We start from the raw sequence: 15,699 nt of genomic DNA on the forward strand, positions 1-15,699 counted from the left end.
ATCTCCTTTCAGCAGCTCTGTCCAAACAGTGGACAGAGTGACACAGATTTTTGTGGATTCAGCACAGTAATTGCCTCCAATTATAATTTCTGATGTGATTCAAGGAAGAAAATGCTGCATTCTTCTTTATTCCTGCAGTCACCGGCTAATGAAACGTGCCACGGATATTTATAGAACTGACATTGTAAATAGCATTTGCATTTGGTGCCTTTGAGTTATTTAGTGTGACAGTACTTTCACCAGGAGGGTTTTTTTCATTCTGAAAGGGAAAGTTTCTCTTTGGAGCTGTTTCCTCCCATCACCTTGGCTGTTTGTGTTGGATGGAGCAGCTCTGTGGGCAGTTGTGATAATTTAGTGACAAAGTGTTGGGTGTACAGGGATTAGCTGAGCGTTGTGGAGGTTTTGGGGCTGTGTCACAGACAGTTTACAGGATTCTCTGAGACAATGTTTGAGTTACAGTGAAGATGAATAGAGAGGAGGGCAATCATCAGAGCACTTCATGGCACAAAGCAAAATAACCGCCAGCCTGCCTTCCCTAGGAAACCCGTTGTGTAAATATTTGGGTAGAAGCCTCCAAAGGAGATTTAAAGTCTTGTGATAAAGGTAACTAAAACGTCCTTTCCTTGAGAAAAACAGCTGCAATTCAGAAGATCCCATGAGTAACCACAAGACAGATTTCCTTTCTGTAGCATCTCTGTATTAGAGTAAACAAACGTATATGTCAGGACTTGCTGTCACTGATGGACCTCAAAATGTTTTGCAAAGGTCAGGATCAGATTTTCTGTCCTCAAGGTGCAGAAGCCAAGGAGCAGAGAAAGAATGCATGCCCTGTGTACAGTCAGCCCTCCTGCAGACTACTGCAGCTCCTCAGCCACACAAACACATTGCTTCAGGTCTTCACATGCCTTAAAAGCAGTATCTGTGTTTGGGTATTGAAGATAAATTATCTCTACACACTCACATGTATAAATGACAGAGCTTTTTAAAAGCACTCATGCTCAGTTCTACAAGCTCTTGGGGGGTCATGTTGCATGTGCAGGCACTAAAAGAAGTGGCAGATTTTCAGAATAAAAATATGAGTTACTGAGCTGCTTTGGGTGGGGAAAAAATGTGTTCTGCATTTTGGCGCAAAACTTCCATCTGAGCTTGTGCTAAGTGTGGTCCATGAGATGCTCATGGCCCATATTCACACCCAGCCCGTGCAGCTTGCTGCCATATGGGTGAACTGTTAGCACTCAGGAGTGTGTAACACACTCCCACCTCTTCACATGTCTTGAGAAGCTTTGGAAATCTGAGGGATTGCTGTGGATACAGCATCCTGGCAGAGCTGCAGCTGAGTGAGCAGCAGGGATAGCCATGGAACCCCACTAGGAGCTGTCTCACCTCACTTGAAATGTTTGTGTTCTCTCTGCTTTGAGCATCAAGGGCATCTCAACTGCTAGGCTGAACTTGGCTTTTTAATTTCTGGAGTTAGGGAAGAGGGATCTTGACCTCCAGAAGGAAAGTGGGGACTGTGTTGGTACAGGAAATCTCACTGAGCTCACTGTGAAAACCAGGACTTGGTCAGGACTCAACTCCCCTGTTTCCCTGCCACATCAAGTTCCACTTCTGTCAGGAAGCCTGCTCAACCTTGTTGTGCTTGTTTCTTGTCCCTTTGCTGGGATTTTGCTTTTTCAAAGTGAAGGAAAAGCTATGGCTTGGTGCCTCTTTAGTTCAAGTTCCTCTTAGCTTAGTTCTCCCCATCCTTCTCTGGGTAAGAGCCTTGGGAAGGGAGAACCTCAATCCAGTCCTGTGGTCTCCCTCCCTGCATCCAAACTCTCAGCTCATTCTGGTGACCTTCTGCTCCCATCCATAAGGCTTTGGTGTTGATTGTGATTCTCTGATTGCACAGGGAAGCAGAAAGCATTCCCTGACTGGTTTTGCAGGAGCAAGCCACAGCCCCATGCACAGCAGAGCAGCAGATAGTGCAGAGCAGCCAATTTGCACAGTGTCAGAGGCAGCATCTTTTACCCAGACAGGCTGTGCTAAATCAGGGCCTTCTCGCTGTGCTTTGAAATGCTCCTGTTCCTTGCTCTGACAAACCAGCAGAGTTTGTATTGATCCAACAATGCAAAAAAGCACATAATGTAGGCTTCAGACACCTGGTGGAATAATAAAGCAGAAAGGAGGGAGGGCAGGACCATCATATTTTAGCTTGTATCAAGTAGGAAACCTGTCTCTACCTTCTTTTCTTTTCTCTTGGAAAGCACTGCTCATTTCTAAGGCAAATGAAAAGCCCTGTGGCTGGAGGAAGGAAATGCTGCAGCAGATCTCCAACCTGTGGACCTGCTGAGCTTCAAGGGATGTTCATGAAAGGCCTTTCAATTAGTCAACCATCATGTGCTGCATTTCAGAGCTTTGCTTTATTCAGATATTTATTCATGTTCCCAGCTGTTTGCATTTGGGATTTCTTTTAGCAGTGAAAGCACTAAGGGGTTATGAAACTCTGGGCTGGAAAAGTACAGAGAGCTAAAGAAGCTCCATAGTGCTTTGCTGAAACACTAGAGCACAAAGTCAGACATCTCAGAAAATGTTCCCTCTTCCCCCTTTCACTTGCTTTTATTCATATTTCAACTTTGTTATAGCCTATGGAGCACAACACACGAAAGCAGGACTGTGTTCCATCCCTGCCATCGCCACAATGAACTCACTGCTTTATCTCTTGCCTTGGCTAAACTCATATCAGTGCATATTCCCCATCTTGGAGATGCAGTGGATATGTGACAGTAAGAGGATGAGGGAGATGTCAAAGCACAGCTCAGGCACTCAGAGTTTTATCTGCTGGGGAAGCCCAGTGAAGGAAGCTTGCAGTTCCCCAAGCCTGTGTGAACATGACCCACACAACTCTTCCAAGCAGGAGAATCCATTGCAAAGCCCTTCTGTGAGCCTCTGGCATATTTTTACAATTGAGCTGAAAGCTGTTTAATAGTGAAAAATCTCGCTCACCAAGTAATGCACCTTAGGAGAAGCTATTTTTTGCATAAAATTTCTTACTGGAGGAAATTCTCGTAAGACAATTTATTGCCATGGCGGTAACTGGTTGACATTTATGAGAAGCCTTGTTTTACAAGGCTTTCCTCTGGCTGCAATGCCAGGGCTCCAGTTATTCTGATGGAAGAAGAGAAGGAAGGTGATGTTATTTGGCATGCAGGGTAGAGGCATGTTGATGTGAATAACAAAAAGGGCTAAATTCTGCATGAACCGCATGGGATTGTGCCTTCCAGAATTGTAAATTGTGGGTGAGTTGAAGGGAAGAGCTCATTTTGACAGAAGTTTTCTCATAATAAACTATGCCTCTTCAATGGCCAGCTTAAGGTTCAACAGAGTTGTTGGAATACTTGAATCTCTGTTTTGTGGAAGGGGCTGGGTAAGACTGGCTTCAATCTGGTACCAGGAAGGGGAGAGATGGATGTGGAACAGAGCTGTCAAGAGGGAGGACAGAAGCACCCAGAAGAGGCTGATGGGCTCCTGTGCTGAGAGATAGCAGGATGAGGGTGATGCTGCTGGAGATGGCTGAGGTTGCAGATCCTGTGGCAATGGCCACACAATGCCTGGATTCTTGAATGGGCAAAGTTGCTGATGGAGCATCCACCACTGCCTCCTGGATGCCAGCACACCCAGCCCCATCAGCCACAGGGGCAGCTGATTTTTAACCTGCAGAGCTGGAGCAGAAAGCTGAGCTGTCCTCAGTTAACCCCCCAAGCACACTTCTCACTCTCTGCTCAGCTTGGCACTGGTAGGAAGAGGTGATGGATGAGGGCAGGAATGCCCAGGATTCTGCAGCACTTGTGTCTCCAGCAGCCTGTGACCCCCTCCCACCGCGATCCTGTGGACTCTGTGCTCACTTCTGGTGGTACTTTAGGACTCACCATGGCAGGCAATATTAATAAATTGAGCTGGGGATCCATGCAAAGCACAGGAAGGTGCCTTGGTTGCAGGTGGTGGGTCCCTGGGGGGCTAAGCTGAGCTGTGGGGCTGCTCTGGGTCTGTGCCAACGTGGGTCCAGGTGTGCGTGAGCGTTGTAGGGTGAGCCCACCCTGGGGGGCTGCCTGTGTGCTGCCTAAGTCATGCTGAGAAAGGGATTTCCAAGAGCCAAAGAGGCTTAAGGCTGACCATATCCCATTAACAGATAGTGGGATTGTGCCTGTCTCTGAAGGGCTTTGTGGGACTGAGCTGGGATCTGTAACTCTGCAGAGTGTAGTTGCTCCTCACTCACAGTGTTCTGTGCAAGAGAGGGCTTGGTGCACTGTAGAGGAGTTCCCTCAGACCACAGCTCATTTATTTCTTAGAACCCCAATCTGTGGACCTTGGAAATCTCATATAAGTCTTGTACACATAATAATTGTATTGATATTATTTGTTAACTGTTGTAATAAACTGCTGGTGTGGAAGCACCTTTGGACCAGTACAGTGATGTCAGAAGTGGTACATCCTAAATAGGATACTCCAGGTAGGACAAGCCCATTTCAGGATTCAGGGCCAAACAAGCACCTGGTGCCACTCCAGGGAGCAGCATCAGCACAGCCCAGGGAGGAGCCTGGCTCCCCAGACCCTGTGGCATGGCTGGATCACTGCTGTTGAGGGGCTTGGGGAAGCTTGCCTGGATGTCTCCTCTGCCAGCCAAGCCAGCTGCAGAGCTGGAGGCCTCAATATGAAACATCAGGGCCCCTGTGCTGCAAAGCTGCCCCCACTGTGCACACTGGAGCACCCTCCTCCTGGCACCAGACACCGCTCCATGACAGCTACCAGGGCGGCTTCTCTTTTTCTCCTTCCAGCCTTTTCTTTACCCTGGTGCCAAAAGAAGGGGGATTAATTTGAAAAGAAATAAGTAAACACAAACCAAAAGGACTGCACTGAATGAAAGGCTTCAAGTTGTGCTGGGGGAAGGCAGCAGCCACGTGCTAAGCTGTGACTCCAGACACTCTGACACATGTTCCTCTTCTCCCTTGCAGATGACAGAAGGTCGCAGATGCCAAGTGCACCTCCTTGATGACAGGAAGCTGGAGCTCCTTGTTCAGGTAGGAACTGCACATTTCATCTTTTGATGGTTTGCTACAGCCCTGGGTTTTCACCAGGGCGGGGAGAGTAAAGGGTTTTCAGCTGGTTTTCTCAGCAGCTTCATGCTGTGATTGCCTGCAGAGCTCAGGGAAGCTGCAGTAGGGCTGCCTGGGAAGGATCTGCAAAGGCCTATCTGTGGGAAGGACTAATTCAAGACATGTTTTTACTTTATTCTGTGCCAAAACTGTCCCAGTCCCTGCCAATGAGATAGAAAAGCACCTCTGGTCATTTTTGACACTGTTACTATTATATCTCTTAACTATGTTTTTGAGGCAGTGCTTAGCTATGAGAAATGCATTGCATCTGCTTAAAATATCTCCAGCTTCTCTGCTTGCCATCCTAAATTGCTGGGCTGCACATCAGAGGGGGTTATGCCCATGCTCCCACCTGCACTGGGAATGTGGTTGGCAGCAGAAGATGCTGTGGTGGTCATGCCACAGACAGCGATTTCTTGTAGGTTCATGTGTCAAACACAAATATGTATTAAAATTAGTCCATGTTCCATCTGCCTTATTTTTTACTTAAAAAAAAAAAAAGAAGGAAGACTGGAAACAATGAGAGTCTAGTGGTGGCTTTGTAAGGAATGGCTGGTGAAAGCTGTAGCATCCTACACTTTCCTGACAATTTTGGCTCCTGTCTCAGAGATCCCCAACGGGTTAACAGCAAGAATTAGAAGAATGTCTTTCCTTTTACAAAGGCTTCCAGAGGCAGCCAAAGCAGCAGGAAATGAAACTTCCCATAGCACCCAAATGCCCTGGCTACAGCTGATAAGATGGGAGGGGGGGCAGGATCCTGCCCAGCACCTGAATGGGGATGGCTGGAGGGGACTTGAATCACAGGAAGCACGTTCAGCCTCACGTTCTGGAAAGTTGCTTAAAAATAACACTACAAAACCGTTAATGGGTAATGTTTTTACAGTCATCTAGGAGGTGAAATCCCTCAGCTGCCCCTGACACATAGTGTGTTCAGAGAGTGCCTGGATAACCGTGAGTCAGGCCAGTGGTGGAACCAGAACAGCTAAATCAGGATGACTAATTAAAACAAAAGACCATACCAATGGTCTCTGCATAGGCTGCACCAGGTTCTCTGATGCTTTGCAGCTGGCTGGGGGGGAAAGTTTAGTCACCTTCATCACAAGGACACAGCACTTGGCTTCCTGTGTCATCTAAATGCCTTTTCTAATTTTTCTTAGTTCAATTAAAAATTAAAATGGACTATTGGAGAATAGCTCTGCTAAAGCACTGCTCAGTATATTAATAATCACAGCTTAAAATATACTGCAGGAAATCTATGAGAGCTGCCCTGGCCAACCTACTTATTTGGGGTTTGATCAATGACACTAAAAAACCACAGGAAGGAGGCCAAGAAGGCTGGTGTGGGAAAACGTGTCCACTTCCAAGGGAGCAGAAATGGTGCCACGTGATATCATGTTTTTCTAAGTGTTTGATCACACCTTCAGTGGAATTCCTTGTAATCAATAGAGGAAGCAAATTGCTCTGTAAATCACACTAACTAGTTTGCAAGTGACCCATGGTTGAATTTTATTAGTACAACAAATCGTTTTGCTGTTTTCAAGTAATGTGTGAATGGGGGAAGGCGGGAGGGTGATGATGAAAAATTCATGCCCAGAAAAAGCAGTAACCTCTGTTGCATGCAGTACTCAGATCTCTGAGTTCCCCCGTGCTCCCACTTGTACAGGAATATCCACTGAGGCACCTCAGATGCTTTTCTGGCCTAATGACAATGCTGTTGGGTAGCTCCTAGTCAGGGTGAAATCACTTTTGGGTGGAGCAGATGAAGGTGGATGTTTTGGACTTGAGTATGTCTCCAGTATTGATTCTCTTTGCAGACATGGGCACAGCACTTTGGTTTGCCTGCTTGTAAGGCACAGGCAAAGCCACCAGTGTTGGGTGGTCCTGGAGCTGCTCCACTCAGCAGGAGTGGTTGAGGTTACCCAAAGAGATGAGCAGCTCTTTGTCCCTGTGGACTCAGCTCCCTCTGGGAGCAACATGCACTTTGCTAGGGGAAATCTCACCAGCTGACCCACATTGTTTGTATCTTATAGTGAGATTTCAGATAAAAATTGTTTTGTAAGATCTGAGCACCGTTGTTTTTATTAGTGTTACCTTATCTTGTAAGCTGAATTGAACTAGAAGCTGTAAATAAAGTGTTCATCCAAGCCCAAGCTTCTGGCTGTTACTTCAAAGCTGTATTTTTCTGTGGGTGTCTTGCCATGGGCTGGAACAGAGGGCTGGTTTGCTGGGTTTTATCATGAAAGAGGTTCCTCTATAGCTCTGTTGGGCCTCAAGATCCAGACTTGCATTGGCTTGAATTGCTCAGGAGCCAGTCTCTGAAATTCTCATGTGAAATTTCCTCCTTTACACGAACCTTTCTTGGAAGCTTTTCCATTCCTATGAGAGTTTAGGAAAGAGCACTGGTAATCAGTAAATTTGATTTCTCTCCACAGGTGAGATCAAAATAACAGCCTAACCTGGATCTGGCTTTACAGGGCTTGTGTGTGTGATATCAGGTGCTCTGCCTGGAGGAGGGTTCAGGGATCCTGCTGCTGTATTTTCATAGGATCACAGAAAGGTTTGGGTTGGAGGGGATCTTAAAGACCATCTAGCTTCACTCCCCCTGCCATGGGCAGGGCCATCTTTCACTAGAACTGAGTAAAGAATTTCTTCCTAGCACTTAATCTAAATCCCTCCCTTTTTTAGTTTAAAACAATGCCCTCTTTTCCCATCTCTATATGCCCATGGAAAAAGTAACTCTCCCTCTTTTTAATAATCCTCCTTTAAGTACTGGAGGGTTGCAGTGGGGTCTCCCTGGAGCCTTCTCTTTTCCAGGCTGAACAACCCCAGCTCTCTCCTCTTTTCTTCATGGGAGAGATGCTCCAGGCCTCTGCTCATCTTTGGGGTACTCCTCTTTGGTGTAGAAAAAAAACCAGCAGAACAAGCTGGGTCTGATTGAAGGAGAGAGCTGGGTGCAGCTCCCTCAAAGGGATGCAGGAGGGCTCATGGAGATCTTGAAACAGCTTTGGCCAGTGACTCTGGGGAGATGAAATTATTTCCTATCCTGCCTGAAGTGCTGCTGGGCAAAACCAGATGCATCTGGGAACAATTAGGGTGTTTGCAAAAAGCAGTGTATTAAGCAAATGTACTCCTTTTTTTGTCTGTGAATTAGCTGTGATCAGACATGGGGGTTCATGAATCTGTCATTTGAAACATATCATTGGTGGGTAATGAGGGCCAGGCTGCAGGAGGACAGGGAGTGGAATTGGTGCTTCTGCTCACAGGAGCCAGCAGTGGCTCAGTGTGACAGCTCTGCCAGGCCAGACTGAAATGTTTCAACACCACAAATTCCCTCCCAAAACTGCAAAAACCCCTCTGACAGGCCACACAGCTATTGACAGTTGGACCCACCAGGCACATAGGTTTTATTTGCATTACTGTCCCCCAAAAGAGAGATTTTGGCTCAGAGGCAACATTTATAACCCCTTCTGTGAATGTTGGCTTGCTTCAGTGTTGGCACATAATGCAAGGGCTTGGGGTTACCATCACCAGAAAAGAGATCCTGGCTTTACTCAAACAAAGGGTCCTGACTGAAGTCTTGTCCTCCCAAGTCAGGCAGCTGCAGAGTGGTGCAGCAGCAGCTAAGGAAAAGCAGAAACAGAGGATTTGTGGATAAAAGAAAACCCTCCCCAATGTGTTTTGTCAGATAAATGCTGAAATTTAGAAGGGCTAATCATAAACAGAGACAGAGGAGGATCATATGGAAATCTCTTCCTGAGGGTCTGAAACTCAAAGGCTGTTTGACTTGGGATTAGGCAGAAGAGTTGCATTTGGTGTGTGTTTCATTTGATAAATGCCTGTTGAAGATCTGGGGTGTGTGGCAAGTTTATACAGCATGTTTCTTGGACAGTTTTTTCTTTCTGAGCAGGAGCAGAGTGTAGCTCCTTGGATCTTACAATATGGGGGTTTTTTCCTGTTTCTGTTTGATGCATGTTTAGTTTCTAGCACAGTTCTTTTTTTTTTTTTTTAAAGTGTTTGGCTTTATCCAGCTAATCTTTTTCAGTGAGCAAGTCCATTTTCATACTTCTGGAAAATGGATTTCCTCCATTCCCAACTCACAGCCTCCCTATCAGTTATATTATTTCCCAGTGACCATGTATCATTTGCCGGCTGTACATGAAAGGTTTGTGTTGCTTTATTTAAAGACTTTTGTGTAATTGGCAATTCCTTCCTTTTCATGTGGGTTTTATAAACATGGCCCTTTTTTTTCTGGGATGCCTGAATCAGACAGCCTGGCTTGATCCTGGCTCCTGCACTGGCTATGCCTGTTATCTGACAGCAGCTCAGGCAGCTGTCATCCAGAAGTGTTAAGCCTCCTAATTCTTTCTCTCTGGAGGAGCTGTTGCAGAAATGGAGCTCATCTGAGGCTCGTAGCAGAGCTGTCTGTGGGGTCTGAAATCTCTGCAATTTGATTGTGGGAAATAACTGGGTAACTTGTATCTGACCTCCTTCCCAGGAAGCACTAAGCCAGGGAGAGACAGGGCGGTCAGCACAACCTGTAGGTGTTTTGGTGATTAACCACATCTATCTCCATGTGGACACTTTGTAGGTATTTTGGTGATTAACCACCTCTATCTCCATGTGGACACTTTTGAGTAACTCTTCCTGCAGCATTTCCATCTCCCAGTGCCATGCAGGTGCATGCAGAGGCACAGTGACACCTGTACATGCACAGCCAAAATTACCAGGATGCACTGACCATCCCTCTTTGCCTTGCTCAAAACCAGCTCTGCTCTGAGTGAGTGAGGAGTCTTTCAGGAGCCCAGGATTTGTTTGCAGTGTGCCTGCCTGGTGCAGCATCTCATCCCCAGGAACCTCCTCAAGCCAGGCTGGGAGACATTGGAGCTGTGAGCTGGCAGAGTGCCCTGTGGGCTGCTGACTGACTGCCACATGGGTGGCTGTCACCATGTCACCAGCGTGGCTATCCCAGGGGGATGCTCAGTTTGGAGCTCAGTTTTGGTGTCCCTCACTCCTCTGGGATCAGCCTCACTGGCACCAGCCTGAGGCTCACTGTCCTGGGGAAGCAATGGCACCTTTTGAGAGCAATAGGTCCCTTAATTATGGCAGAAGGGAGAAATAAAACAGCCTGCTCTCCCTCCCAAGAATCTGTTAGAGTTTTTGCAGTATTTTCAGTACTGCTCATGATCAAGAAATTGCAATCCATGGGGCTTTTCTTACTTCCTCACTTGTGTATGCCAGTGAGCAGGGTGGTTACCTGGGCTGGTGGAAAAACCGCCAAGGTTCCCCTTTAGGTGATGCTGAGGCTGGCACCTGCCTACATCAGGAGAAGCTGCCTAACTTTGGATACAGGTTTTGCATTAGGACCAGCAGTATATCCCATCCTCACTGTGGATAAACAAGGCCCAGGATGGCCTCAGTCTCCCCAGGGAAGGCACAATAATTGCAGAAGAATGGGGTCCAGCCCTGCTCTACTGCCAAAACTGGGGATCCTTTTGGAAACATCAGCTCCAGAGCTGATGCAGAAGTGCAGCCCTGACCGTAAATGGAGATGTTTGGGTGGCAGTAGCTGTCCTTGCCATGCAGGAGAGGCAGCTCCAGGCCCTGCAGAGCACCAGGCTCTGCTCCAGAGGCATTTTGAACCATCCCTGTGGAAGGCAGTGGCAGCCAGTGCTGGGCTGGGAGTGAGCACAGGGGTGAGTACTGCCCTGCCAGCCCACTGCCCTCCCTACACCCTTGCAGGAGCTGCCCAGTGAGTATATTCTTGGAGTTGTCTACAGGGCATGTCCTGCTGGGCATGGAGAGCTGGAATGGGCTCAGTGATGCCCTTGGTGAGTGCCCAAGGAGGGATCCCTGCATCCCCTCTTCCCACTCAGCCTCTCCATGCCTGCAGTGAAGCAGCTGGAAAATGTTCCTTCATACAAGGACTTGATCACTGTCCTCTGAGTGGCTCTGAAGGTTATGGGGTGGTGTGTTGCTCCTCTCCAAAACAAAAAAAACATGTTTTCTGTAGGGCAGACAAACAACTGGAGACCAGGCTGAACTTGAGTGGAGTTTTACACTAGGACTCTGGCAGGATCCAGTCCTTCACAGTGAGAAAACGTGAAAACATTGAATTTGGATCATAATTTAAAATTAATTTGAGCTGAAGGGGGCTCAAATATTCCTTCTAGAAAGAAGACTTTATTTTCCCAAATTGCAGTGTTAGGACTGTGGTTTCTTTCAGAAATAAATTCTGATTTACTACACCAAGAGTGAGACTGTAGTCCAGCCCAGCAAGTATTTGCAAAATTGCAGATGGGATGTTTTAACATCTTTGGCATTAAAAATTATGGAAGTCCAAAGCTTTGGATCAACTTAGAAGGATCCTGCCAAGCAGTGTCTGAAGTGGGATTTATATCACTGGGACAAAGCACAGAATTGCCCCTTCCCAGCCTGTGGCTCAGGGCAGATGAGGAGTGTGAAGCCACTCTCTTGACAGGAAAGACTTATCCTGGCCTTTTTGTGCCTCCCAGGCTCCTGTTTGAAACTTCTGATCATTCTGAACACAGCTGCAAACTGCAACTACATGGCTGGGCTTGGTCACCATGGGATGGGGAGAGATGGAGGAGAGATTGCTGTACCAGAAGGGAGGTGGGACTCCAGAGTGGCAATCATGTCTGTGCTCTCACTGACCAACCAGGGAACTATGAGCTAAGAGCTCTTCTGCTGAAAAGTTCTCTGTTTACCAAAAAAAGATCCATTTGGCATTGCTTCAAGGTGAATGTGGTGCTGGGAGCATTCCCAGCCAGCCCAGCTCCTGCAGACACGCTGTGCAGTACCTGCATGTTGTCTTACAACAGGTAAATGGATACATGAAAAATAGACCAGGAGAGCCAGGTGTGTTGCCAAATCCATCCTTCCAGCCTCCAAGGTGTGCCTCTGTTGAACTGCTCTGCAGAGCCTCTCTAATTCTCTCAAAAAGCATCCACCACTGCCATCCATGGCTCACAGAACTTCTGGTGTCAGACTGCAGGGCTGTATCTCGGGGGTTCAGTTCTCAGCTTAGGCTCCAGCAAACCCAGAAGTCCACAGAAGTCAAGCCTGGAGAGGAGAGTGTGTGCTGGGAAATGGAAATAGAAGAGAGGAGGGGCAGAAAATAAAAAAAAATGATGTGCAGAGCTGGGGAGTTCAGCTTAAGAGCCAGAGGGATCTCAGGCAGGGTGAAGGTGGCAAAGCAGATAATCTCAATCAAGGTTGCCCTTGATTATGAGGGCAGAACTGAAAAGATTTAGGACAGGGGGCAGAACTAGCATCTCAGAGGGAAATCCTGAGCCAGGCTCAGATTTAGGGGTGAAGAGCCTGTGCTCTGCACCCTGGCTTGGCTCCATTAAGAACAAGAGCGGTGCTGGTCCAGGCTCAGCAGCTCCCAGGTGTGCTGCATGCTCCAGGCTCCCCAGAGCTCACCGTGGGTGAGAATGGACACAACACCCGTGCTACAGATGGTGCTCAAGGGATGGAGCTGCCAGAGGAGAACATTCCAGCAAGGCAGGCTGTGCAGAGCAAGCTGGCAGGTCATGCACATCAGCGAGGGTCACAGGGAGCAGGATTTGAAGAGGTCAAGTAGGGTGCACAGCTGCAGGCCCGGATCAAGAGCGAGCCCAAACAGGGAACATGGAGAGCCTCCAAGGGGATCTGCCGTGCGCCGAGGTCAATCTGGTCAAGCAGCTCTAGAGAAAGCAAAGCTGTGTCTGGGAAAAGCTGGACTGGAAATTAATGAAACCCAGCAGGGATGGTTCAGCCTGTCCGGATTTGTTCCTCAGCAGAGGCATGGGAGGAGCATCAGCAGAAGCTGGGACAGGTGGAGGCAGGGGGCAATAGCTACTGGGAGCAAAGTATCCCCGAGAATGTGCTGGGTCAGTGTCCTGGTTTAGGGCAAATTTGGGAGAAAACCTCCAAAGGGGCCCCCTCCAGAGAGCAAACCCACACAGCCTCTCCCCCCAGCCAGGAAGGATTCCTCAGAGAGAAATAGAAAGAACCTGTTTATTTAACAGGCACAGCACACCCCAGCACACAAAATGAGCAATATTGGATGACACCACTGTTTCACTGCTCTGAAAAATTCAGAAAGTCTCTCTTGGGGGTGGTCACTCTGTTTTCAGTCCCTCCGGCGCTGGGGTAGCTGCTGCCCAGAGTAGGCCCCGCTAGGCCACAAGGGGCAAACTTTCGGTGTTTGCCAGGCCCCAGCCCAGAGCAGGTTCAATTTGGTTTAAAAAAGGGGAATGGAAGAACAGTCCAGGAAAAATTTGGACTGCTTAGCTAAACTAGCTAATGAGCAGAAGCTAAAAGCAGGAGCAAAGCAGAAGCAAGAGCAGGAGCAAAGGGAAAAGCAAAGCAAAAAGCAAAAGCAGCACCATGTACTGCCCTGTCTGTGTGTCCCACCAGCCGTGGGGGGAGCAGGCTGATAAGAAACCAAAACAAAACTTTCACTCTTCAGAGCCAGTCTTGAAGGCACAGAACATAATATCCAGCATAAACAGAACACACGAATGGGGATACAAGCATCATAACCTCACCCTAGGACAGTCAGGAGTGACCTTGCCGAGAACAGAGGTACTTGTGTGTCCTGAGGAGGTTAGCTGGAGGAGGGGATGCTATCCTGGTACAGAAGTGCTGCACATTCCCCTCATTCTGAGCTGCCTGGTGGCTTCTGAGCACTGCTGAGAGCTGGTTTTACCCCATGTGCTCAGAGCTGGTTTTACCCCATGTGCCCTTGGAGCCCTGTAACTGAGCCCTGCATGTCTGCCAGGTGCCACGTGAGGAGCCTCAGGAGAAGACTCCCACAGCAAAGTCCTTCCAGCCCCAGGAGAAAATGAACTGGGAATGGCAATCATTGCCCTCCACAGAGGGAAATGAGAGTGTGATTTCCAAAGGCCTGCGTAATCAATACCCCTATTATCAGTCTTCCAGAATAAATTGCATTTAAACTAATACAGGCTGGGGAGCTATCCGTGAGCTGTCAGGAGAGAGATAAGCTGAAGACACATGTTTATTCATATTGCATATGCTGAGAGCTGAATGTTCTTTACAGCTGGCTAAATGGGGGCGAAGATATTCAGTATTTTTTGCAGTTCTTCTGCTAAAATTTGTCAAAAACCCTTAATTTTGAGCACACCTGGAACTTTTCAAAATTATGGGGTGGGGAGGGGAGGGAAGGGACTGATGAAAATCCCACTAAAACATCTGGTGAAGGAAGAAAGCTATTTCCTTTCCTGTGAGGTAACTCCTGAAGCTTTGCAGAGCATCAGCAATTTAGGTTGTCCTGCTGACCTCCCACCACATACACCAATACAGGAATGGGACACCCAACATCTAATGGGTCCATTACAGAGAAAACATCTCACTCACAGTCACTTGGGAGAAACTCAAAAAATTCACTACTGTTTCTGCCAGGCTCAGCTGCTCCATGTCTTCAGTGGAGCTTTTGTTCAGCCTGGACCAACCTGCCAGTGTCCAGCAGTGGCTGTGAAACATGTCATTGTATTCCATGAGATGCTGCCCCAGCCATGGACCAGCCAGTGTCACCCAGCCTTGCTTCCCCCACCCAGGAGCAACTGCAGGATCTGCTCAGCTGTGAGGCACCAACAAGCTCAACAGTGGAAGTAAATTGGGTTTAGCAGCAGGACAGTGAGGCTGAAATTCACAGAGCTCCTCCTACTCTCTGCTGCTGCTCCTTCATGGTGGAGTAGCCCTTGTGTTGGTGCCACATCCCATCCCTCACCTCCAGCCTGGGTTGTCTGATTTGTTCCACAGCAGGCAGTGGTGAGATTCACCTCTTTTCACTTTAGGCACAAACAGTGTGGGTGTCTGTGCCTGAGCCACACTTTTAGAGGTGGTGGAGGGAGGAGGGCACTTGTAGGGCACAGCTGAGCTCATCCTAAAAGGGATCATCTGGAACGAGTCGTCCCTTTCTCTCCTCAACTGCAAAAAGATTCTCTGCAATCAGCTCTCTCATAGGTGTTCACACTGTGGGTGGTTGTACCAGTCCTGTTCTGGCTCCAGCTCCTCCTTTCATGTCCTCCTGGCTGGACAAGAAACCCAAGTAGTAAATTCAGGTGAGAAAGTGCTAAATGTGGCACAGGATAAAAGCTGCCTCCTGGAAGATAGTGGAAATAGAAAATTATTTTTTTATAGCATGGTCTGAGCAAGCAATTTTTAAAAATAATAACAGATGTACTGGAGAGGATTCCAGGAGATATTGAACCATCTAGAGGAGTGTAGCTCAGGAGAAATGATGAACGAGGCAGCAAAGCAGATTTGCTTTCCTGCAAAGGTAAAAAAGGTGCATTACCAATTGGAGCTAGCATTTCAGGATGGAACATTTCCCCTTATTGCTGCCATCAAGCTTTGCAGTACAAATACTAGGCTGATAGGGAATGGATGAGCAGCTTGATTGTCTAAGCTGTGTTACTCAGCTGATAGAAAATTGTTTTCTATTCCCTTTCCTTTTCAGCCTCAATGGATGCAACTTAGACAAAAGATCTCAACTTTCAACCAAAAGGCAATTCCTTCAGCATGACACAGTGAGAGC

The 15,699-nt window shown here is 47.7% G+C and overlaps 1 protein-coding gene across 11 annotated transcripts in view; it reads left to right on the forward strand.

Annotated features, from left to right (window-relative positions):
• The window catches only part of FRMD4A (FERM domain containing 4A), a 369,788-nt gene that overhangs the window by 233,545 nt on the left and 120,544 nt on the right, over window positions 1-15,699 (forward strand). For all 11 annotated transcript variants that reach the window (XM_077179219.1, XM_077179217.1, XM_077179215.1 and 8 more), the window contains one exon: window positions 4,992-5,057. In XM_077179219.1, the coding sequence (XP_077035334.1) occupies window positions 4,992-5,057 (66 nt within the window). The remainder of the gene's footprint in view (window positions 1-4,991; window positions 5,058-15,699) is intronic.

This window comes from Agelaius phoeniceus, chromosome 5 (genome assembly GCF_051311805.1).
Source record: "Agelaius phoeniceus isolate bAgePho1 chromosome 5, bAgePho1.hap1, whole genome shotgun sequence".
Lineage (NCBI taxonomy): Eukaryota > Metazoa > Chordata > Aves > Passeriformes > Icteridae > Agelaius > Agelaius phoeniceus.